Source organism: Leucopleurus acutus, assembly GCF_964270905.1.
Source record: "Leucopleurus acutus genome assembly, chromosome: 8".
Taxonomy (NCBI): domain Eukaryota; kingdom Metazoa; phylum Chordata; class Mammalia; order Artiodactyla; family Delphinidae; genus Leucopleurus; species Leucopleurus acutus.
In genome coordinates this window covers 40,187,924-40,212,359 of record NC_139151.1, presented here as the reverse complement: position 1 = coordinate 40,212,359, position 24,436 = coordinate 40,187,924, and the positions used below count along the sequence as shown (strand labels likewise).

Genomic DNA, 24,436 nt, shown 5'->3' with positions numbered 1-24,436 from the left:
CCATTAGAGCAGAATGAGCTCTGCATTTGCCCCTCCGCCAGCTTGTTATCTTGGAATCCAGAGGCTTATCTCTCATTGCCTTCTTCCTTCCTAAGACCCAGGTAGTGGAGAGGAGGTTTACTTGTTATTGGTCAACCATATTATCTTACTAGGAAGGGTCTAGTTGAATAAATTATTTCAAATTAATGATATACTTTAATTAAATGACATAGTTAAAGATTTAAAAAATATTTAATTAAATTAATTTATTTAGTTTGGCTGTGTTGGGTCTTCGTTGCTGCGCGCGGGCTTTCTCTAGTGGCGAGCGGGGGCTACTCTTCGTATCGGTGTGCGGGCTTCTCACTGTGGTGGCTTCTCTTGCTGTGGAGCATGAGCTCTAGGCGCACGGGCTTCAGTAGTTGTGACACATGGGCTTAGTTGCTCCGCGGCATGTGGGATCTTCCTGGACCAGGGCTTGAACCCGCGTCCCCTGCATCGGCAGGCGGACTCTCAACCACTGCGCCACCAGGGCAGCCCTGTCCTTTTTCTGTTCCAGGACCCCACCTAGGATCTGATATTACATTTAGTTGTCATGCCTCCTTGGGCTCCTCTTGGCTGTGACAGTTTCTTAGATTTTCCTTGTTTTTGATGACCTTGACCATTTTGAGGAGTGGTGGTCAGATATTTTGTAGAATGCCCCTCATTTGTTTGTTTGTCTGATATTTTTCTCATAGTTAGAATGGGTTTATGGATTTGGGGAGGTCACACAGCTGAAGTGCCCTTATCATGTAATATCAGGAGTACTTGCTATCAACATGATTTATCACTGGTGATGTTAATATCAATTAAAATGTCTCCTGGCCAAAGTGGTATTTTCTAGTTTTCTCCACTCTAAAATTACTTTTCCCCCACCTTCCGTACTCTATTTTTTGCAAGCACGGTCCACACTAAAAGGGGTGGGATACAGAACTCCATTGCAAAGAGACAGGAGTATCTATATAAATTATTTGAAATTTTTCTCTAAGGAAGATTTGTCTCTTTCTCCCTATTTATTTAACCAATCATTTATTTATATCGGCGTTGACTCATAGATATTTATTTTATATTGGGGCTATAACCTAATACTATGTTATTTATTTTGTTGCTCAATTTGTTTCTGCTTTGGCCCTTGGGAGCCATTTCAGGTTGGCTCCTGTGTCCCCTTGGTTTGTTTATTTTCATGTCCTGCTTTTTGCTTTTTGAGCACTTCCTTGCTTTCTGGCACAGCAATATGCTCCAGGCTCATCTTTATTCTTCATTCTCACCCCTAGAATCAGTCATTTCTTCAAGGAGCCCTAGTTGCTTTCAGTAGAGAATGGCATTAGAAACCAAGACCTTGGCACTGCGTGTGCTCATTGCTACTGGGCTGTCACTGCTTCTAGCTCTCTCAGCAGGAAATATATATGTATAATAACCCATGCATACACACATATTTCTGTATTTATCCATCTGTATCTATGTTAAGCGGAACATGAGTTTATATTGATGTCCTTGACGCTAATCCAGTACTACATGGATTATTCTAGCCTTCCCTCTTTGCTTATCTGTGAGAATTATCCCTATGACAGTGAGAAACCTGGCTCCCACCATCCACCATTCAACTGCATTATATATGCATAGCGTGTTCATAATTGGTAACTCATACCCCTGTGAGAAGCAGTTTTAGAGTACAGTGTTTATATACAATTCCCTTTGTCCTTAGCCTTATGGTTTCTAGTCAAATCAAGGTTTCCGAAGCTATTTAGGTTAGTTTCATTTTCTTCCCCCCACTCCCTATAGGGCATCTCCCTCCTTTAAAATGATTTCTTCCCATTTGACTTGGGAGAAATACTGGATGTTGGCTCGTCAATGAGCCTTTGAACCATGACGTTTCTCTCAAGTCAGTGTCATAACTATAAGAGCTTTTCACCAGACATGGCAGACAGATAAGTGTTCTGGATGATTTTCATAAAATGGTAAAATCTCTTTTTTCACATGTTTTATAATTATAAAAGTCTAAGCGCTCATTCTGGAAAATGTGGACATTTTTATACTGTAGCAAAGTGTAAAGAGTAAAGAATCTCTAAACTCACCACGAAGAGCTCTTTTCTTCATATTTCCAGTAACAGATGTACCATGTTATATAAACACTGGAAACATCCAGAATATGGGTTTGGAAAAAGCAATGTCAGTCAACTCTGATCTGGAAGACGTGGTTTCTCTTGAGAAAGTAAGGAACTTAAAAAGATGAGATATGCTTGAAGACACAGAGATTGAAGTGGAAATTACCACCTCCCCTGCTTCTTCTGCCTTACATCTGGGTAGTTGTGCGCTGAAAAAAATTGCCTCCGCTTAAACCCCTTCTTTCAGAACTGAGAGCCCTGTCCACCCCTCCTTTCTCCAGGCACTTTGCTTTGCACATTGTAGGAACTCAGGAAATAATTGTCATGTAGCTGAAGTAGACCTAAGTTAGCCTCAAAAATCAACTGTTTCTATTTAATTTCAGATTTATTTTAATTTATTTTTCATTTGGCAATAAACACTTTTTAGTGGATTAATCATGACTCATTTTATAGCTGGCCCTACGTTTAAGATGTTGGTGACGCTCTTTCCGCCCTCCAAAGCCCTTGATGGAGCACATTAGCCGAACTCTGTTGCCTTTATGAGCTGGGGTCCACTTTATTAGCCACATAATGTTTGTAGTTTGGTGTCTTTAACTCCAAGTTCCTTTTACTCACCAAAGGAAGAACCACAAGAGGGACTTTTGCCAGAGGCAGAAAACCTTTCTCCTCCCTTGCTTCAAATCTATCACTTTACACAGAGGGTGTTTTAATGGGAAAAAGCTAATAAAACTTTTCGTTTTGGATTTTTTCCCTCCCAGGGAAACGCTATTTGGGCCATATAGAGCCATTCAATCTGATGGACCAACTGTTTTAAAGACTTCCCCTCCATAAGCCCAGTTTTCTTACAGGGATGACAACCTCAGCATTGCCAGGGCTGAGGGAACAGTCTCGGGGGCCAGTTCAGTTCTGGGCTCATTGCAGGGTTCTGGATACTTCTCTTTCTGGGGGTTGTGTATCTGCTTCGTGTCAGTGGGAGGGCTAAAGGGAAGCTGAAGGAACAGCCTGGGGTAGCAGGGCAGCCGGGCATTTGTGACATCAGCAGGGCCACCTTCATCTGAGTAGGATAAACGTTTCTGTACAAGGCAGTGGTCCAGCTTGAGTGGGTGTCTGAGATCCAGCCTGTGCCCGGCTCGCGTGCGCCCTCGTGTGGGACTGTGTATGGGTGTCTGAGGGCTGCTGTAACAAACTACGACTAACTGGGTGTCTTAAAACAACAGAAACTTGGGAATTCCCTTGTGGTCCATTGGTTAGGACTCTGTGCTTTCACTGCTGAGGGCAGGGGTTCAATCCCTGGTCGTGGAACTAAGATCCTGCCAGCTGCATGGCATGGCCAAAACAAACAAACAGACAAACAAACGACCCCAGAAATGTATCCACTCATAGTTCTGGAGGCTAGAAGTCTGAAATCGAGATGCGGCTGGTCCTGGAGTCTCAGAGGGAGAATCTGCACCATGTCTCTCTCTCAGCTTCTGATGGTTGCCAGCAATCTTTGGCATCACTTGGTTTGTGGCAGCACAACTCCAATTTCTGCCTACATCTTCATGTGGCCTTCTCTGTGCGTGTTTCTTCTCTTCTTACAAGGACACTGGTCATATTAGATTTAAAGTCCACCCTAATCTAGTATGACCTCATTTTAATTAATCACATCAACAAATACCCTATTTCCAAATAAGGTCACTTCTGAGGTTCCTGTTAAATATGAATTCTGGGGGGAACATTATTCCACCCCAAATGGGCATCGACCTGGAGGAGAAGTCACCTTTTAAAAATTTGCCATTGGCTCTATTTACTTACCAAGCTATAACATTTGTTTTTTTTCTTATTTGTACAAAGTTGGATATCATTTGTGGAAGCAGTCAGCTATGCAAGATCTATTAGTTTGCAAGCTTCCTGAAGCAGAAACCCTATCTGATGCCTCTTTGGGAACTGCCATGGCTTGTATGGTAGATTAAGTTCTTAAAAGTGTTTGTTTCAAGAAAGACAAATACCATATGATATCACTTGTTTGTGGAATCTAAAAAAATGATACAAATGGACTTATTTACAAAACAGAAACAGACTCACAGACAGAGAAAACAATCTTATGGTTACCAAAGGGGAGGGATAAATTAGGAGTTTGGGATTAACAGATATACAATACTATCTATAAAATAGATAAACAGCAAAGACCTACTGTATAGCACAGGAAACTATATTCAATATCTTATAATAACCTATAATGGAAAAGAATCTGAAAAAGAATAGATATATGTATATGTATAACTGAATCACTTTGCTGTATACCTGAAACTAACACAACATTGTAAATCAACTATACTTCAATAGAAATTTAAAAAAATAAAAATAAATGTCTGCTGCAATGACAGTAAGGAAGCCTGAAAAGAAAACTTCTGATTCCAGCAATTGTAGCAAAACTTTTTTTCTTTTCAACACAGGTGAGTTGTCCTTAACCTGTTTCATCCCATGTTTTTTCTGCTTCTCTGGTGGTTTGGAAAAGTCTCTTGGATTCTCATGGGTTAAGTGAGGTAGGTTCTACCTCATCACTAAGTGATGCATTCCTTTTCAAAGTGGGCTCCATGGAATATTAACCCCATTAAAAATTGTTCCAGGAGAAGAGGGTTTTGTGGTCAAATAAGACTTCTGGGAAATTGTGCATTTGCTATTCTCTTCCTGGAAATTAGCTATACACACTGGCTTTGTAGAGGTTCTGACAAGTCCTGCAGTAGAGAAACCGATTACTCTTTGTTTAATCCAGTGTATCTCAAATTAACTTGACCACAGAGTCTCCCCCACCCCTTTTTTGGGGTGTAATGACACCTATTACAATCCACAGAACTAGTCCAGTGGTTTGAGTGCCACTGGAGAGAGTGGTCAAGAATATAAATCTTTCAATCAGACTCAAGTTCAAAACTTAGATTTGCTGACTTCGGACAAGTAACTGAACCTCTCTGAGCCTGAGTTCCTCATCCGTAAGATGGCATTATAACGCTTCTTGCTTCGTAGGATTAACTGAAATAACGTAGATAAAGTGTTTAGCACCAGGCCTGGGATATAGTAACAACTGAATACAGTTAAGTATCTATTATTATATTATTATTAAAATTTTTTTATTATTTACATCCCTATGACTTCTTATATTATTCTTAGAGATCATTTGGGGGAAATGACAATCTTGATTCTAGCAAAGAAGATCAAAACTGTTGACTTTTGTAAAAATCAGGGGCTTTTCCTCAGCTTCTCAGAACTCTGGGGATTGATAGTCACCGGATCCAGTCCTTCTGAAGCCGGGGAACCCTGCCAATCGGTTGTGTCTTCTTAGGCTGGTCATAAGCCAGTTATGGTCACCTGAAAGAAAATTAAGCCCCAAGTGGCACATGAAGTTCGACATTTCAAAAGGCATTTCCTGGTTACCGGATTACCTCTGGGAGTGTGAGGCTGGGGCGGGAGGGAGATGTGAGAAACAGGTCAGGGGAAATGACTTGAACATTCCTGGGTTCTAGCAGCACCAACCTGTCCTTTTCGGACGCATGTACCACAGAAGATATCACAGAGTCCACTGACGACTTGGCTGAGGCAAAGGACAGCTTCTACCACGCCGATCCCCAGCAGGATGGAGAACAAGACCACGTTCCAGAGGACGATGTGCTCAGGCTCTTGGCAGTTAGCCCAGGTGGGTTGGTTGAGTAAGTAGCTGTTCCTGCCAGGACAGGGGAGACAATTAGCCTGGTTTGAGAGCCAGGAAAGGTAGAGAGCTGCCATTTACAAGCGTGTGAGAGGCACTAGTCTATCACATCGCTCTCATCTTCATAAGGATAGTACATTCATGACTGCCCATTGGTCGAGGGTCGAACACACCATCTTTCCCTGTAACAGCACAGCATCTGAGCAAGGCATTGTGGGTACCGACATAGCCACACAAGGGAGCACAGGAAGAAGCGGGAAATTGTGTGGTGCAAGATTTGAACTGCTCTAAAGATCTCAGGGGTGGGAAGGATTGGTTAAGAGCTCGGGCTCTGAAGTCCCACAGACCCAGATCCTAACTCCAGCTTCTTCACTAGGAAGTTCTTGATAAGCTTTGTCAGGGAGGGATAAAATGTCCCCCTCTACATATCTTGAGTTCTTGTGGCTGGACTAATAATAAAATTGACACAACACAGATTAACAGGAGAAAGAGAAACAAAATTTAATGCATGCCCCTGGAGGTCTCGTAGAAATGAGACCTAAAGTAGTGGCCAAAGGAGGCAGCCTTTTTTTTGCCCACACCCCACGCAGCTTGTGGGACTTGAGTTCTCCAGCCAGGGATTGAACCCGGGCCCTCAGCAGTGAGGGCGCAGAGTCCTAACCACTGGACCACCAGGGAATTCCCCAAAGGAGGCAGCTTTTACACTCTTCAGACAAAGAAACAATACATTTGTGAGGAATCAACAGGACAAAGAAACCTAGGTTTGGGTGCTTAATTAGTAAAGAATCTAAACAGTTCGAGCTTGGTAGTAAATTAAGGAAGTAACAAGGCCTGTTCATATAGACTCCTTGGTCCTGAACGCTCTATCTCTGGCAGTAAGGGTGTCCTTTTAGCCCCTGATGTAGGGAGTGCACCTTTCACGTGAGAGATTTATTTCCTGCTTTCAGGGAGACAAGAGAGGAGGGTCAGAATGGGCTTCTTGCATCATCTCTTTCTTAAGCAACTTTCACTCAAAATAATCAATATACCATTGATTGATATATGTGTCAATGTACAGCCTTCCCTGGCCCCAATAGTTTCCTAAGTGTTTCTGTATATCAGCTTCGTTATAGGTAAAATGGGGCTAAAAAATAACATCAGTACCATCGAGTGGGTTGGGAAGATTAGATATTAGCACAGTGTCTGCCATGCAGTAGGCACCGTAGGCAATACATTTATCATTATTATCCTAAAACGGGGAGGTCTAGAGGTTTAGAGTAGCTGGACGGGGTTTCGTGAGGGAAGGATGGAGTCACCTGGCCTCGAAGGAGGCAGCAGCCAGTGCATTATAAGAGGAAACAGCAGGCAAACAAAAACTCTAAGGAATATTTGGCATCAGAGGGTTCTAGCTGGACAAAGAGAAAATGGAATAGGTTTTCAGGCCCTGTTTCATAGTTATATACTATTTGGTATCTCTGCCTTTAAATCTCCGCCTTCACCCATATCCATTCTCGTCTATTGAGTTCTCAGTGAGATTGCAAGTTCCTTAAATGTAAAGATTTCTTGGCCTTAATGAATACTTTTACATTTTATAAAGCCCCTCTGGCTCATCTACAGCGAAAGGATTGAAGGGAAAATGGAGCTGGGATGCTTGCTGGAGGGCTGGTGTAGACATGGAAGCAAAGGGTGTTGCAGATTTGGAACAGGGTGATGACAGACCAGGCGAAGCGCAGCGGCCAGATTCAAGGTGCCCTGGTGAGGTAGAACTCACAGGATTTGGTGGTGGATTGAACTTGGGGTGCAGAAGGGAGAATAATCAGCGACTCACAGGTTTTGGGTGCCGTCTAACGGGCTGGGGATGACAGACAGGAAACTGGCAACGGAACATCAAGGGTTTGGACATATAACTATTGAAGTGATCTGAAATTCGCAAGAGGAAATTTCAAAGAGGTGATTTGGTCTCTGAGTCAGGAATTCAGAAGAAAGATCTGGGCTAGAGATAGACATTCGGGGATTATTTATATGGGTAGATGGAGGGTTCGGAAAGCCATGGGAATGGATGAGCTCTACCAGGGAGAGGACGTGAAATGAGAGAAGAAGCAGTGTCTTTCTCAATCATTGGTGCTGGGTTTCTTTCCTTATTCCTTTAGGAAAATCAGGGGCGTCACGGGGCCTGCCATTTAAGGATAATCTGTGCAACCCTGCAGCGTAAACCCTGACAGTTGGTTTTTCTTTTTGTAATGCAAGGGCCTGATTTAAGCTTTGATTGTGAGGCATCCGCTTCAAAGAGGGCTATCTCAGATAAACACAGTGCCAGCTTCACACCTAGGTAAAAGCCTGACTGAGGCTCCTTTGTTTTAGCGATCTTGGTTGATTTCAGTAACCGACCTTTTGGGCCACTTATTTTTTCTATTCCTGTGCTTTAAATTCCTGCTTTTATGTTGTAAGTTCATCAGTAAAGAGTGAGCCTGTGAAACCCTAGACCCCCAGCCTCAAACCCAATAAAAGCAGAACCCCAGGCCCATGCACTTGCACTCCCTACCCCGCCACCTCCCCTCCCCCCAACCTTGCTGTGTGACCCCAGGTGTGCTGTGTAATTTCCAGGTCCTGTATGTAAGAAATCTTTATTTTTTCAAAGTTTCTTGATGGTTATTGCTAAAGGGCGTCTTGCAATCATAATAAGAACCATAAGGACTGGTCCAGCCACAACACTGCTTATTGATAGGCTGAGGTCGTCACAAAACAAACCCCAAATTTGACTATTGTCTCCCCAATTAGACTGTGAACAGGCAAGGTGTAAATAGGCAAGTGGTCTTATCCCTCTTTTGGAATCCCTTCTCTTATCACAGCGCCTAGTCAGTACTAAGCAAGCCCTCAGCACGTGCTCACCTGTGTTTAATAATGGGGGGGGGCTTCCCTGGTGGCGCAGCGGTTGAGAGTCCGCCTGCCGATGCAGGGGACGCGGGTTCGTGCCCGGGTCTGGGAAGATCCCACATGCCGCGGAGCGGCTGGGCCCGTGAGCCATGGCCGCTGGGCCTGCGTGTCCGGAGCCTGTGCTCCGCAGCAGGAGAGGCCGCAGCAGTGAGAGGCCCACATACCGCAAAAAGAAAAAGAAAAAAAAAAAAAAATAATGGGGGAAAATGAAGTCAAGGTATTGTACTGAATACCTTGGGTGAACTGCTTAATTCATGGGCACACCTTGCCTTGGCCAGTCACCTCTAGAGATTGGTGATTTGGGAATAAATGTGTCAATCTGGTACAGAGAGAGGAGCAAGACACCAAGTATGAATGGAGGTACCTGGCCCCACTACTGCATAGTCAATTCCCAGAGCACACACTCTTTGTGGTCATCACGGTATCATCTTTAGATGTTAGACAGGGACCCAAGGCCATAAATGCTACTCACTCCAGGGAGTAATTCCTGAATGGGTAGGTGTAGTTTCCACTGCCTGTGTCACAGAGGGGGCCACTGAGCAAACCCAGTGAAGAAATGACCACACAGTACACGGCGCCCACAGTGCCCTGTATGGCCAGGAGCACAGGGAACAGCATCTGCAATGGAACAGAATCAGAAATTCAGTGCAGCACCTTTTCAAAAGGTGATCCTTTTGAAAGATCCATCCTGAGTTTCCTGGCAAATTGAAGAGGGGAATTGATCTGGTGCGCATCCTTGTTTTGCTTCCCAAATGCACACAAAAAATGGGGGCACTAAAGCTGAGAAGACCTATGTCCATTCGTCTGCTCCATTTGCAATTATTATTTTTTTAAACGTCTTTATTGGAGTATAATTGCTTTACAATGTTGTCTTAGTTTCTGCTGTATAACAAAGTGAATCAGCTATACATATACATATATCCCCATATCCCCTTCCTCTTTCGTTTCCCTCCCAACCTCCCTATCCCACCCCTCAAGGTGGTCACAAAGCACCGAGCTGATCTCCCTGTGCTATGCGGCTGCTTCCCACTAGCTATCTATTTTACATTTGGTAGTGCATATATATCAATGTCACTCTCTCACTTCGCCCCAGCTTACCCTTTCCCCTTAAGGGTACTTGAGGACTTGTCCTCAAGTCCATTCTCTACGTCTGAGTCTTTATTCCTATACTGCCCCTGGGTTCTTCAGAACCTTCTTCTTTTTTTTTTTTTAGATTCCATATATATGTGTTAGCATATGGTATTTGTTTTTCTCTTTCTGACTTACTTCACTCTGTATAACAGACTCTAGGTCCATCCACCTCACTACAAATAACTCAATTTCATTTCTTTTTATGGCTGAGTAATATTCCATTGTATATATGTGTCACATGTTCTTCATCCATTCATCTGTTGATGGACACTTAGGTTGCTTCCATGTCCTGGCTATTGTAAATAGAGCTGCATGAACATTGTGGTACATGACTCTTTTTGAATTATGGTTTTCTCAGGGTATATGCCCAGTAGTGGGATTACAGGGTCATATGGCAATTCTATTTTTAGTTTTTTAAGGAACCTCCATACTGTTCTCCATAGTGACTGTATCAATTTACATTCCCACCAACAGTGCAAGAGGGTTCCCTTTTCTCCATACCCTCTCCAGCATTTATCGTTTGTAGATTTTTTGATGATGGCCATTCTGACCAGTCTGAGGTGATACCTCATTGTAGTTTTTTTTGTTTGTTTGTTTGTTTTTTTGTGTGGTATGTGGGCCTCTCACTGTTGTGGCCTCTCCCGTTGCAGAGCACAGGCTCCGGACACGCAGGCTCAGCGGCCATGGCTCACAGGCCCAGCGGCTTCGCGGCATGTGGGATCTTCCCGGACCGGGGCACAAACCCGCGTCCCCTGCATCGGCAGGCAGACTCTCAACCACTGCACCACCAGGGAAGCCCCTCATTGTAGTTTTGATTTGCATTTCTCTGATGATTAGTGATGTTGAGCATCCTGTCATGTGTTTGTTGGCAGTCTGTATATCTTCTTTGGAGAAATGTCTATTTAGGTCTTCTGCCCAGTTTTGGATTGGGTTGTTTGTTGTTTTGAATATTGAGCTGCATGAGCTGCTTGTATATTTTGGAGATTAATCCTTTGTCCGTCGATTCGTTTGTAAATATTTTCTCCCATTCTGAGGGTTGTCTTTTCGTCTTGTTTATGGTTTCCTTTGCTGTGCAAAAGCTTGGAAGTTTCATTAGGTCCCATTTGTTTATTTTTGTTTTTATTTCCATTACTCTAGGAGGTGGATCAAAAAAGATCTTGCTGTGATTTATGTCAAAGAGTGTTCTTCCTATGTTTTCCTCTAAGAGTATTATAGTGTTCGATCTTACATTTAGGTCTCGAATCCATTTTGAGTTTATTTTTGTGTATAGTGTTAGGGAGTGTTCTAATTTCATTCTTTTACATGTAGCTGTCCAGTTTTCCCAGCACCACTTATTGAACAGACTGCCTTTTCTCCATTGTATATCTTTGCCTCCTTTGTCATAGATTAGTTGACTAAAGGTGCGTGGGTTTATCTCTGGGCTTTCTATCTTGTTCCATTGATCTATGTTTCTGTCTTTGTGCCAGTACCGTATTGTCTTGATTACTGTAGCTTTGTAGTATAGTCTGAAGTCAGGGAGTCTGATTCCTCCAGCTCCATTTTTTTCCCTCAAGACTGCTTTGGCTATTCGGGGTCTTTTGTGTCTCCATACAAATTTTAAGATGATTTGTTCTAGTTCTGTAAAAAATGCCATTGGTAATTTGATAGGGATTGCGTTGAATCTGTAGGTTGCCTTGGGTATTATAGGCATTTTCACAATATTGCTTCTTCCAATCCAAGAAGATGGTATATCTCTCCATCTGTTTGTATCGTCTTTAATTTCTTTCATCAGTGTCTTACAGTTTTTCTGTATACAGGTCTTTTGTCTCCCTAGGTAGGTTTATTCCTAGGTATTTTATTCTTTTTGTTGCAATGGTAAATGGGAATGTTTCCGTAATTTCTCTTTCAGGTTTTTCATCATTATTGTATAGGAATGCAAGAGATTTCTGTGCATTAATTTTGTGTCCTGCTGCTTTACCAAATTCATTGATTAGCTCTAGTAGTTTTCTGGTAGCATTTTTAGGATCCTCTGTGTATAGTACCATGTCATCTGCAAACAATGACAGCTTTACTTCTTCTTTTCCAGTTTGGGTTCCTTTTATTTCTTTTTCTTCTCTGATTGCCGTGGCTAGGACTTCCAAAACTTTGTTGAATAATAGTGGTGAGAGTGGACATCATTGTCTCGTTCCTGATCTTAGAGGAAATGGTTTCAGTTTTTCACCATTGAGGACGATGTTGGCTGTGGGTTTGTCGTATATGGCCTTTATTATGTTGAGGTAGGTTCCCTCTATGCCTACTTTTTACAGGGTTTTTATCATAAATGGGTGTTCCATTTGCAATTGTAACAAATGAAATCACACACTACAAAATTGTGAGCAGGAAATGTAACTTATTTATCACTGAACTCTTAGAGCCTACACACTGCCTGGCACGTAATATAGGTGTGCTTCCTGTCTCCTAGTCTGCACTCACAGCAGACATCAGTTATTGATCTCAGTACTCTTCCCCTAGAAGAAAAAGCGCCACAGTCCTCAAAACAGAGCAACTGACCTTTGGTATTGGCTTTGTTTGAAACCTAAATGAAACCTACTCGCCATCCTGGTGGTGGATGTTCAGTAAGTATTGTATGATTGGATGAATAAATGAATAATCATTTTTCTAATGCCTGAGTTAGCGATCAACACAGGGTCTTGTACTGTGTACAAACTCCATAAACGTGTTGACTGGATGGGTGAATGAGTGTGACAGCGAGGCAAGTGTCTGGGACAGGCGACCTCCTGGCATATTAGCGCATTAAATTGGGGCAAAGCTGAGGGACTCGTTTGCTTCAAAACGTGAGCTCTTATTCCTGACACGTCCATGTTGTGTCTTTCTTACCACAGGAAGGGAGGGAGGGGCTGGCTGGAGTTGAATGGAATGACTCAGGGAGCTCCTTGGAGATGGTCCTCAAATGACCTGGTGACCAAGGTCTCTGTGGAGGGTCTGACTGGGGACTGCAAGGGTTGGGAGAGGGGACTCTGGGAGTAGAAAAGAAGTGAGACAGTGTATGAACTAGGAATATAAGAACAGTGAACAGCTCGCTGTGAGCAGGGACCTTGGTAAGCAGGTTTGTATGTGGGAAAGAGCACGATCTTGGGGGTCAGGAGACCAAGACGAGTCCCAGCTCAGCCAGACCTGCCTTTACTGGGTGTGTCTTGAGAGCCGACCGTGTGTCAGGCATCTGGGAGTATGTAGATGATAACTGTGGACCTTGCCTTGAAGAAAGCAGCTTATATTCTTCCTGGAGTTGCGTAAATAGTCCTATATGTCCATTCCAGCTCTGAGATTACAGCCATGCGAATCTGGGCAGGCCACTCAGCCTCTCTGGGCATTTCCTTTCCTATTCATCAAATGTAGACAAGTTTGCAAAATTTGTGGTGACAGTTCCATTGGTTTCTTCCAGCAGTGTTGGGCAGTGGAAAGGGCAGTGGTATAAGAGGGCCACGTGTCAGGAACAAGACACAAATACATAATGGATACACTTACAGAGTGTCAGCCTTCTGTTCTTCATGGGGCGACTGTAAGAGAGTATCTGTGAAGGAGTTTTTGACAGCAAAATCTCCAATTCCCTTCTTGCTCAAATCCCAGTTCTAGGATGCGTTAATCTACTGGCTGTTAGGGAAATAAGGAAGCCAGAGGATGGAGGGTCCTCGACCTTCCCACAGACAGACAGACTGATAGAAACAACCAACCAAACCCTGGCAGGCTGGTCCACCAGAGCTCACAGTCTTCGTGTGTTAACGGCTCTCTTTATACCCTCTCCAGGCTCATTCTTCCTGGGATCTCATGCAATAACCCTCATCACTGTTGGAGAGAGCCCTGCATAATATCACTGTACTTTAAAAGGAAGTATTTGTCATTTAGATGTGGAAAAAATAATACAAGTGGGTGTATATGCAGAACAGAAACAGACTCACAGATACAGAAAACGAACTCATGGTTACCAAAGGGGAGAGGGAAAGGGAGTGGGACAAATTAGGCATATGGGATTAACAGATACAAACTATTATGTATAAAATAGATAACCAACAAAGATATACTATATAGCACAAGGAATTATACCCATGATCTTGTAATAACCTGTAATGGAGTATAATCTGCAAAAATACTGAACCACTATGCTCCACACCTGAAACTAACACAATATTGTAAATCAACTATACGTCAATAAAACTAAATAAATGAAAGGAGGGTATTAGAAGTACTAGACTATGGTCAATGGGTTAATAGTCTGGCCTTCAGAAGAGAGAAAGCTTGCAGCCTGGGAAGTAAGCCCTTTTGGGGGTATGGGTGGGAGTCGAAACATTCTGTAGACCCCACAGTACTTACCCCGCATCTGTGAGCACAGCAGTCCTCTCCACCTCCCCTCAACATTATCAGTGCTGGCACCATAACCTGTGGCAAAGAAGATGCTCTTGTAATGAAGGGAATGTTACCATTTTGGAACAAAGTTCCAAAACTCAAGCTATTTAAAAATGTCTAATGATTCCTCATTGCCTGTAGGACACAACACAGGTCCTGGACATTGTACGTGAGCCCTCATGCCCTGCTCCTGACCTGCCACCAGAGCCTCACCTCTCCTCCATAGAGACCTCTTGACACACCACCTTATGGTCCCCCAGGAGACACCCGGGACCTTCCTGCCTCTGGGCTTTTGAATATGCCCTTCACCATTTGCCATCAGATAAACTCCTATTCACCTGCAAAGGGTCAGTTCAAATGTTATCTTTTGTACTAGGCTGAACAAAAAGGCTCCCCCCGCCCCCGCCCTGCCAAAGATATATTCACTTCTGAATCCTGGGACCTGTGAATATTACCTTATATGACAAAAGATATGATTGAGTTGGGATCTTTATTATCTATTTATTTACTTATTTTTGACTGCCTTGAGTCTTCGTTGTGGTGTGTGGGCTTTTCATTGTGGTGGCTTCTCTTGTTGCAGAGCGCAGGCTCAGTAGTTGAGGCGCACGGGCTCAGTTGCTCCGCGGCACGTGGGATCTTCCCAGACCAGGGCTCGAACCCGTGTCCCCTGCATTGGCAGGCGGATTCTTAACCACTGCACCACCAGGGAAGTCCCTGAGTTGGGAATCTTAACAGGAGGAGTTTATCTTGGATTATCTGGGTGAGCCCTAAATGCAATCACATGTATCCCTACAAGAGAGAAGCAGAAGGGGTTCTGAGAGACACACAGAGGAGAAGGGGATATGGAGACAGAGACTGGAGTAATGTCTTTACAAGCCAAAGAATGCCAACAGCCACCAGAAGCTGCAAGAGGCAAGGAATGATTTTCCCTTACAGCTGAGAACAGGGGGCCCCGCCAACACATCTACTGAGAGCTTCTGGCCTCCAGAACTGTGAGAGAATACATTTCTAAAGTTTTAAGCCACCAAGTTTGTGGTAAGTTATTATAGCAGCGATGGGAAACCAATACCTCTCCTCTTTGTACTGTTCAGTGACCCCCCTCATCCACCCCCGGCAACATGAATGGTCCCTTCCTTCCAGTCACTCCATCCTGTCGCACTGAGCGTGCTCATTCTCCTTTTACCACTGGGTTCTGAGTGCTGGTTCAGCAGCGTCTCCCACGGTGCCCAACATGGAATCAGGACCCAGTGGTATGGCGGTGAAATCTATGATGACATTTCGCCATGTTTCTTCTGGCACTGTGGGGTAGCAGGAAGGTAGGGGCATGATAGGGCCATGGGTCAGGAGCAAGAAATAAATACCTAATGGATGAACTTAACTTTATGAAAAAAATCACCTCACCCTGAGAGATAGTTGGTAAATGTGTTTGCTGATGCAGGCATCTGGGAAATCCCTACTTCTCACCAAGGTGACCCATTTCACAAAAATCCCAGATTCTCAAAGTTATCTCATGGTAACTCTGTGCTGGGATATAGAGCTGATGGGAACCTCCCAGGTAGGAAGAGATGGGCCGGGACTCCTGGCTTCCCTGGGGGATGGCTGAGGGCAGCTTTGAGCCTCAGGTCGCTGTACACTCATAACCTGGAGATGAGGTAATGCTCTCCCTTTTTTGAGTTTCTTTTCCTAGTTCTGGTGATTCTCTGGCAACAGGAATTACTGATTGTTCTGTCTTATGCTGGGTCTTTGGGAGACCCAAAGCTCCCTTGAGTCAAATGGGAGGGTCAACTGGAGATTGTGTGGCAAGGGTACAAGTTTAGGCCTGACAAATGAGAGCTTTTGGAACCACCCTGGAGGAGGTAGGTGCTGAGAGTGTTTCCAAGCACCTTCCGGGGAGCATAGCTTGGCGTTTCCAGCAAACCAGGCTCCAACACGGGGGTCAGGATGAAGCGATGGATTCAAGTCAGAACTGTCATAGCTTGACGGCACCTGGGCGTGCTTCTCTCCTGCTTAAAAGTTCTAGTGGATGCTCGTTCCTCCCCTGACCTCATTTCCTACCCTCTCTTCCCAATCTTTTTCACGTGGTTCTAGCTACACTGGTTTTCTTGCGGATCTAGGAATTATTCAGCCCATCCCCAGCTCAGGGCCTTAGAATGTGCCAATCCCTCTGTTTGGAATGCTCCTCCCCCAAATATCAGCGTGGCTATTCTTCCCTCATTCAAGTGGCTTCTCAAACACCACGTCCTCAGGCAGTATCTCGCTGTCTATCTATTCCTTTACTCTATTTTCTTCCTAGTGCTCTCACCACCTGACATCAGCACATAGTGGATGATTTATGATCTTTCTCTTCTCTACTAGAATGTAAGCCCTAGGAGAGTAGGAATTTTGTTTGCTTTTTTTTTTTTTCTCCACTGTATCGCTAATACCCAGAACAGTGCTAGCACATAGTAGATGCTCAGTGAATATTTGTGGGTCAGCTACTCAAGGGAAAGGGACTGGCTCATCAGCATGGGACGCAAGGTCAAATGGAATGTTGCCTAAGTCTGCATTTCAGCACCGTTTCCTATCCCTTCTTCACGTAAGCAGCCCTTGCTCCAGTCACACCAAACTGCACAGTGTCCATGAATGCATCGTACTCTGTGATGCTCCTCTGCCTTTACACAAACTGCTTCCTCTGCTTGGAACATGCTCCTCCCTTCTCTGCCTGGCAAATACCTACTAATTCTGTAACTCTATACAGTACAGCTCAGATACCTGTTTCTCTGGTATGCCTCTCTTGGTTCCCAGAGGTAGAGTTGATTGTTCCCTCTCCTGCAGACTCCAGGCCTCCACTGTGGCAGGTACTCACCCCACTGGGCTGAATTAGTTGTGTGTTTTCCCATCTCCCTTGGTGAAGGAACCTAGGGACCATCTCTGCTGGGTCAGGCAACCCCCCCCCCCCCCCCCCCCCCTTGCAGACCTTCCACCTCCAATCAGGCCTCAAGTGATCCCAAACCACACCACGGACTAGTTCTAACCTCTCCCTCCTAATGGTCTTGCCAAGTCTGCAAATAATATTGCTGGAAAACAGCCATTAGTTACCTATGGGAAGAAGCTGGGGCCCTGCATCTCAGTCCCTAGAGCAACCAATTCGGTTTATGTCATGCTGGTCCCAGGTGCCCTGTTTTAACCACAGAAGCCTGCCAGGCATTCTGCGTTGGCCTGTGGCCTCATGAGAACAGAGAGCTGTGATCCTTGGCCGTGGCTTTGCTGAGACAACTACCCTGCTGGGGTCCCGAGGCTGCCTTCCAGCAATAATATGGGGACTAGGAGATGACATACTGCTGGATGTGACTTTACACACCATGGCCGTGAGCCCTGTGTGTATAAACTCAGCCCCGAGTGGCTGACCTCCTGGCAGGGGGGGTGGGGAGACAGTGACTCATGTGGTCTGGTTTTTCTCTCTCATCTGGAAAGCAGCACTGTCTAGAGTAGCCCCCCCACAGGCACTTTCCTGTCTTGTTTCATCAGGGCTCTGCTGACTTAGCTTCATCTTTTTCTCTGTGTCCCGTGTTGCAAGCGCACGTGTGCATCAAATGGGAGAAACGGAGAGGTTATGGGCTTTGGGCTCAGATGAGTGTTTTAAGTCCTAATTCTGCTGGGCTCCCTCTGCGTGGCCGCAGTCAGATGACTTAATCTGCTTGGGCCTCATTTCCTTACCCATAGGATGGAGGTGATGATCCCACCTCACAAATGAAATAACGTGTGTGCAAGCATTTGATACACTCGAAACCTTTGTGCAAACGGCTGTTACAATGATTATTAAAGGGCAGGAACTGTGAATTCAGGATTTCTCCCTTCCATATCTTACACAGTTTTTGGCATGGAGCTGATGATAAATGGATAGTGTGCTTGTCATTGCCTGCAGTGTCCCTTGTGGCTTTTGAGATCTTTCTGGCCTTTTATTTTGTTATCAGGAAGGCAGCTCTGCTTATTGGCTTCTCTTCCTCCGTTCAGAGCCCAGCTCCTCACCTCCACACCTTCCTCAGCCCTCTGCAGTCTGGGGTCCCCATCCTCCCTCAGGACCGCTCCAGCCAAGAGCCATCAGCACCTTGCTGGGTACCAGATGCTTTTCACGTCCCAGCTATGTCCCTTCTGCTGCAGTTGACACTGGGATTCCTCTCTTTTTCTAGAAACTTTCTCTCTTCTTTATTCCGACTTTTCTCACTTTCCACTTTTTCGCTTTGCCTGAAACTTTCTAGCTGTTTTTCTCAGTCTCCTTCCTCCCCTCCCCTCCCTTTGCATACTCTCAATTTGCACGGTTCCCTGGGATTTCGACCTGGGCTTCCTTCTCCTCTCAGTCAGTTCACAAGCCCTGGGCAAACCCGCTGTCCCCTGGGGTTCTACATCACCTCTCCATGGTGGTTCTCAAGGTTGCCTCTCCCCAGGTCTCCAGTCCCAGCCCAACCATCCTCTGCTCCTTCAGGGCGAATGTGGAGCAAAGCTCAGCCTCTGCCCTCCCCCCGAGGTCCCTGCCCCAGGGAACGCCTTCACCATCTCCCCGGCTGCTCAGGCGAGAATGCCAGAGCCACCCTGACTTCTCCTTATGCCCCCTTACCTCCATCACTCTTCAGATCCTGCCAACTCCACCTTTCAAATGCACCTTCCTGTCTCCAACCTCATGGCCACTGCCTTAGCTGGTCTTAGAGCCAGGCATGAGTGAAGGCATAGAGTAGACACTAAAGTGGACTGAACAAAGAAAAGGAAAAAGGAGGAAAAAGGAAAAGGAAAGAAAGAAGAGAAAAGGGGATAGCTCATTGGTTTTTACTTTATCCAACTGCATGGACTGGTTTGGTCCTGTTTATTTTATCCCCATTTCGCTGTGAATATACAAGTGTAAGCATCTTTTTAGGAAATCCTGGGAGGTTGTGTTGGAAAATTGGAGTGAGGGTTGGACAGCTGGCTGGTATTGAGGGATGCTATGCAGACAGGGTGTCTGGTCCCTGCCTGAGCCAGGCTCCACTCTGCTTTCCCCAGGACCAGGGAGTGTCCTCTCTGGGTCACTCTCTTTCAGTGAACATTCTAAGATTCTGCAAATAGGAAGCCTAAATTCCCTCAAGCTACTCAACACCTTTCAATAGTCACTGTATTTGCTCATCTGTGTCTTGAGAGAAGTTGGGTGCCGATGGACCTATACATTCTACAGATGAGGAGAGTGAAGCTAAGGGGAGTTTAATGATTTGCTTGGTGGTGGAACTGAGAAATGCAAACCTGTCCTGACAACTAGGTCTGTACTGCCTCTTAGGTAGGGCTCTGAGCTGAGAAACAGACAACCTTTGCTGAGGCATTGCTGATTTAGAGGTTCTCTTGGGCAGGAAGAGAAGGCCCAGCTCTGCTAGGATGGGAGGGGCAGATGGCCACTGGATGAAACTTGAGACATCGCTGCGTCTACTACTGTGTGGGGAGGAGAAACAGGAAGGGAGGTGGTCACCTTTTTCTGAGGGTTCTTTGTCCTTCATACATTCATCCTTCCATTTGCTGAGTGCAGTGCCCGGCACTGGGGTCTCACATTAACCCATGATCTTTTCCTAAGGGACCCTGGATGCCTGGGAAAGGAGGAGCCAGATGAAAATAAAGGTGGAAAGGAAGGAAAAACACTCAATGTCTACCTTAGGGGCAACGGATTACAACTTGTGGGCTAAATCCAGCAGGTTGCCTGTTTTTATAAATAAAGTTTTATTGGAACACAGTTCCGCCCATTTGTTTACATATCGTCAATGGCTGCTTTTTGCCCTAGGACGGCAGAGTTGAGTAGTTGAAACAAGAGACCATATGGCCTGCAAAGCTGGAAATAGTCACTCTCTGGCCTTTTACAGAAAAAACTTGCCAACCCCATAATCTAGCCGAGGGAAGCCTTGATGGGAGCTACACAATTTATTTTTCGAGATGACCATCTTGAAAACTGATGACCTGACAAATGCTCTGCTGTTGTGCCTTTCTTAATGCATATCTTTCATAACAACCACATACTAAGCTCTAGGCGAAGCCGGCACTTTGCTAGGTAGGTAATTTAGAGGCCACAGTGAATGCGACTTGGACTGTATTCTTAAGGAGCTCACAGCTAATGGGGGAGGCAGACACATAAAGAGATGTTTGCAGTACGAGGTGCCAGTGTGGAGGGTGTTTATGTATCACATGTTGTGGGGTACAGAGGAGGAGCAGCCGGCCGTGCTCTGGGGGCCCTAGGAGCGTGGCCCCATGAGGAGATGAATTGCACTGTGACTTGAAGGTTGTTTAGGGGCATCATTCACCTGGAGGAGGTAAGGTAGTTAAACCTCATGCTTACCAAGAGTCCAGCTCCAATAAAGCCGTGGAAAAACCAGACGAAGTCTGTGATCTTGGCAGGCTCCAGCACCTGTCCGCTGGGAAAGTACAGCAGGAGGTTGGCGATGATGGCGGCGATGGCCAAGGCCAAGAGCAGCAGCCCCGTGTACCTGGAGCCCGTCTCAGAACACATGGTGAATCCTCCCTGGAAGGGAGAAAGAAACAACCAACACCAGGAAGCTGCCTGCTCCAGGCACTGCAGAGTCAGGAGAGGGTGCATCAGCCTCAGAGCCCCAAGAGCAAGACGGCGAGTCCAGCTCTGCCACTGGTAAGCGGTGTGACCTGGGGAGCCAGCACCTCACCGCTCTGAGCCTCAGTTTCCTCGGTAAAGCAGAGAAAACATTGACTTTACAGATGGCGGTGCGTGGACTAAAGGAGGTAAGATCAACATGACAGCACCTGGCTCTAGCAGATGTTCAATAGGGTTTCTTTAAAGGGTTGGGGCAATCAAGGTGATGTTTAGGAACTTGCTGTTACCCTGTTCGGGTTCTTTCATCCACTCCCAGAGGAATTCCCCTAGTGATTATGAACTAGATCCTGATCCAAACCCTGTGGCTCCATCACTTAGCAGCTGTGTGACCCTGGGCAAGTTGTTTTACATCTCTCACCTCAATTTCTTCATCTGCAAAATGGGACTGACAATAGCACTCACATTATGGAATTGTTGAGGGTATGAAAATATTTTCAAAATGTTCTCCTACAAGGCTGTCAATGTGTGGTAGCTGGAGAAGAAAGAACGAAAGGCAAATCTGAATCATCTTGGCCTCTCCTTTGATTTATGTCTTTGTCAATTGAGATTATTGAGCCTGGAGATTTCTGAGAAGCCAGGCTGGAGGCAGACGGAAAGAGGGAAAGAGGGAAAGGTTTTGCATCTTTGCATAATGATGCATTTTTTTTTCTCCTGGGCATAAATGAGTTTGGAGCAAACTCAGTATCCTGTTTGCCGGGTGAAGGCTGCCTGAGCAGCGTGAGCCCTGGTGCTCTGCGCCGAGGTCCAGGGGCTCCAGAATGTTCCTCTGAGACCCAGGGAAGGGTTCTTGTTTTGTGTTAGGTGGCGCTCTCCCAACAGCCCTTTGTGCCCATTCTTGACTCAGATTCACGCTGAGATTGTTAACTGACTCCTGAATAGCAGCTCCTTCACTACCCGGCTCCCAGACACAGAGACCTGGTGCCACGAATGGCCCTTCCCACGGTGGGCGGTGGGTGGGGAGCAGAGGGACCTGGAACAATTTGTAGAGCCAGGGACCTCTTTTCAGGGACCAAATTGAGAAATGTCCAGCCTTAGCTTTCTACTCCCCCAGAAGAGTCAAAGGTATTAATGCACAATGGGTTAGGCAGGGTGGTAATGCCTGGGGTCTTATTTCTATCTGATATCCAAGTTCAGGGCTACAGAAAGCTGATGCCTGAATGGGGCGCCACCTCTGTTTGGATGAGGGAGGTTGAAACTGCTGACCTCACTCGCATTGTGATCACTGAGAGTAGCGGTAATGAAAATTTAACACTTACGGGGATCCCATACTGTAAGAAGAGCAACAATAACACGCAGCTACTGCCACTTGTCCAGACACACGGTATGCATCATTTCATTTAATCCTCAAACATCCCCATGAGGTAATAGCTCCCTAGCTCTGAGAGGAAACAGGCTTATAGAAGTTAAGCAAGATTGCAGGGTCTCCCAGCCCGTAAATGTCAATGCCGATCCTCAAATGTAGGTCTGCTCGTGTCCACTTCTAGTTATTCCCGGTGAGGGCAGATGCTTAACAACTGGGAGCACTGGGAATCCAGTGCTGTTGAGCCTTCTTACACCCTGTAAAAGGATACAAAGCCAACAGCCCCTGTGGCTCCTTGACACCTGGATGTCCCAGCTCTTCCAATAACAAATACAATAGTCCTCACCCTCCTGGAAAACTGCAGATCTTCTTAGGACGGAAGGGAGTAGGGGTTGAGACTGTGGCCACATTTGGAAAGGGGAACCACGCAGCACCCAAGGCTGGCTGGCACCGTGAACTAAAAATGCCACTTGCCGTATCAGTAAACAAAGGATGTTGCAGCCATCAAGCCATCACATTACAGCCACCCTGACGGTGAGCCCTGAGGGAACTGAGGATGGAGGCAGGATTTGCCCCCCATCTAGCCGTCAGCCACTGTAGCCACCCTTGAAGATGGGCCCTGAGGAGACTCAGGATGAGAAGCACAGGATACTGGCCCCAGATAGCTGAGGTGCATATTAAAGGAATGGTTTAAATGAGCCCAGACTTTGCATCTTCCCATACTTAGAAAAGCGCTAAATTCCTTAACTTGAGATGTCTGGTTTTCTTTCATTAACAGTAATCTTTTGATGTTCTGACTACCTGGTCTTTGTTGCAAAAACTCCTCTATATCCTGGCTCCCCCCCTTACCTCTTCCGAGCGGTCCCTCAGAGTTATCTGAGATGCTGTTCCTGGGCTTAAGTCCTCAGTTTTGTCCGCTGAATACAACATAACTCTCAAATTTAGGTTGTGCATTTTTTTCAGCTGACAGCACCTAATTAAAACTGTGAGAAGCCAGTCATTCTCTTGGGCTGAGAATGTTAGAGTTGCTAAGGACTCGTGGAAATTTAGTCCCTTCCTTTGCTGGGCAGCATAGCCCTAGAGAGTTGAAATAACTTGTTCAAGGTTATATAGCTAGATAGTTGGAAATCACAGCAAAAATAGTCACATTCCTGTTCACAGGCATGCTCTCACTCGATCCTTTCATAGTTCAGTGACAGAAACATCATGATTATGCCTATTTTATTCATTTGCTGCTGGACATTCTGAGGCTCCAAGAAACCCAGGAGCTTGTAACGGGGCAGCTCATCTTCTGAGGTTGTCCGGTCCCCATAGCTTGTGGCCTCAACAGGTGGGACAGTCACAAGCCCTTGAGTTCCTTGATCACAGGCTTCACATCAAATAATCTGCCTCATGCTCCCTGTATCATCATATTCATACGTGCCGGACAATGACACCCTAAGTCTGGGTTTGTTCAGCACGGTTGCTGCACTGAGGTTTTAGGCCAGCTGTGCAGCTCCAGGCTGTGGGGACCGGCTTTCAACACCAATCCTGCCCAGTCTCAAGCAGAAACACACAGACATACCCGTCCACCCAGTACCTGGTCAGTGGGGGTTGGGCACAGGCCCAGTGGGCAGCCTCCCCTGGGCAAGGCACCCCGGCCCGGCCAGGCCAGCAGCAGTGTTGCAGTTCCAGAGAATCTAGCTCAGCCGCTGGAAGTTTCTGGGCGAGCCCTGGATCCTTCCACTTTTCAGGAGGCTCAAAGTGAACACTTAATAGGTGTTGGGGAGCAATAGGTCCCAGGCACCAGGACAATTTATGCATCTAATCACAGCTGTCATCTTCTCTTCCCCGAAGGCCCCCTGTGAGGAGGTCTCTTGTCTCTTTAGAGTCTGAAGGCCTTTCCAGGTCCTTCTGAGGCCCCTCAGCATGACAGCACGCTGAGCTCTGAGGGGCAGAGGGCTCCCCTCTTCCTGTCTGGACCCACGTCTCTCTTGCTCTCCCCCAGTCTCGGCAAAGTGGCTCAAATTCCCCCAGTAAGAGCCAGCACTTCCTCCCTTGCCAGACGTCCCCAGGGGAAGGGCTCAGCCACCCAGCCACAAAGGCGTGTGCACTTACTGTGCTCCGCCCCTCCCTCCGGGTCATTCCTGATAACCTCTGAAAAGTTTCCCTGGCGGATGTGTTTCCACCCAGCTGAGATGCAGGAGGGGAGGGGATGTGGGTGGGCAGGGAGGGCCCACCAGCCCTGCGTGAACACGCGTGGGGAAGGTCCCAGTTACTGAGCGGGGAGTGTTGCAGCAGGGCCTCGCCACCTCTTCATC

The 24,436-nt window shown here is 46.0% G+C and overlaps 1 protein-coding gene across 1 annotated transcript; it reads right to left on the bottom strand.

The window, feature by feature from the left end:
- Positions 1-2,962: 2,962 nt before the first annotated feature.
- On the bottom strand, positions 2,963-20,719 carry LOC309965442 (transmembrane 4 L6 family member 1-like; the record flags this gene model as incomplete). The annotated part of the gene is made up of 5 exons (XM_082844965.1): positions 2,963-3,193; positions 5,631-5,817; positions 9,188-9,333; positions 14,194-14,259; positions 20,549-20,719. 5 exons carry the CDS (start codon positions 20,717-20,719, stop codon positions 2,963-2,965), a joined length of 801 nt encoding a protein of 266 aa, XP_082701091.1.
- Between the last annotated feature and the right edge of the window lie 3,717 nt (positions 20,720-24,436).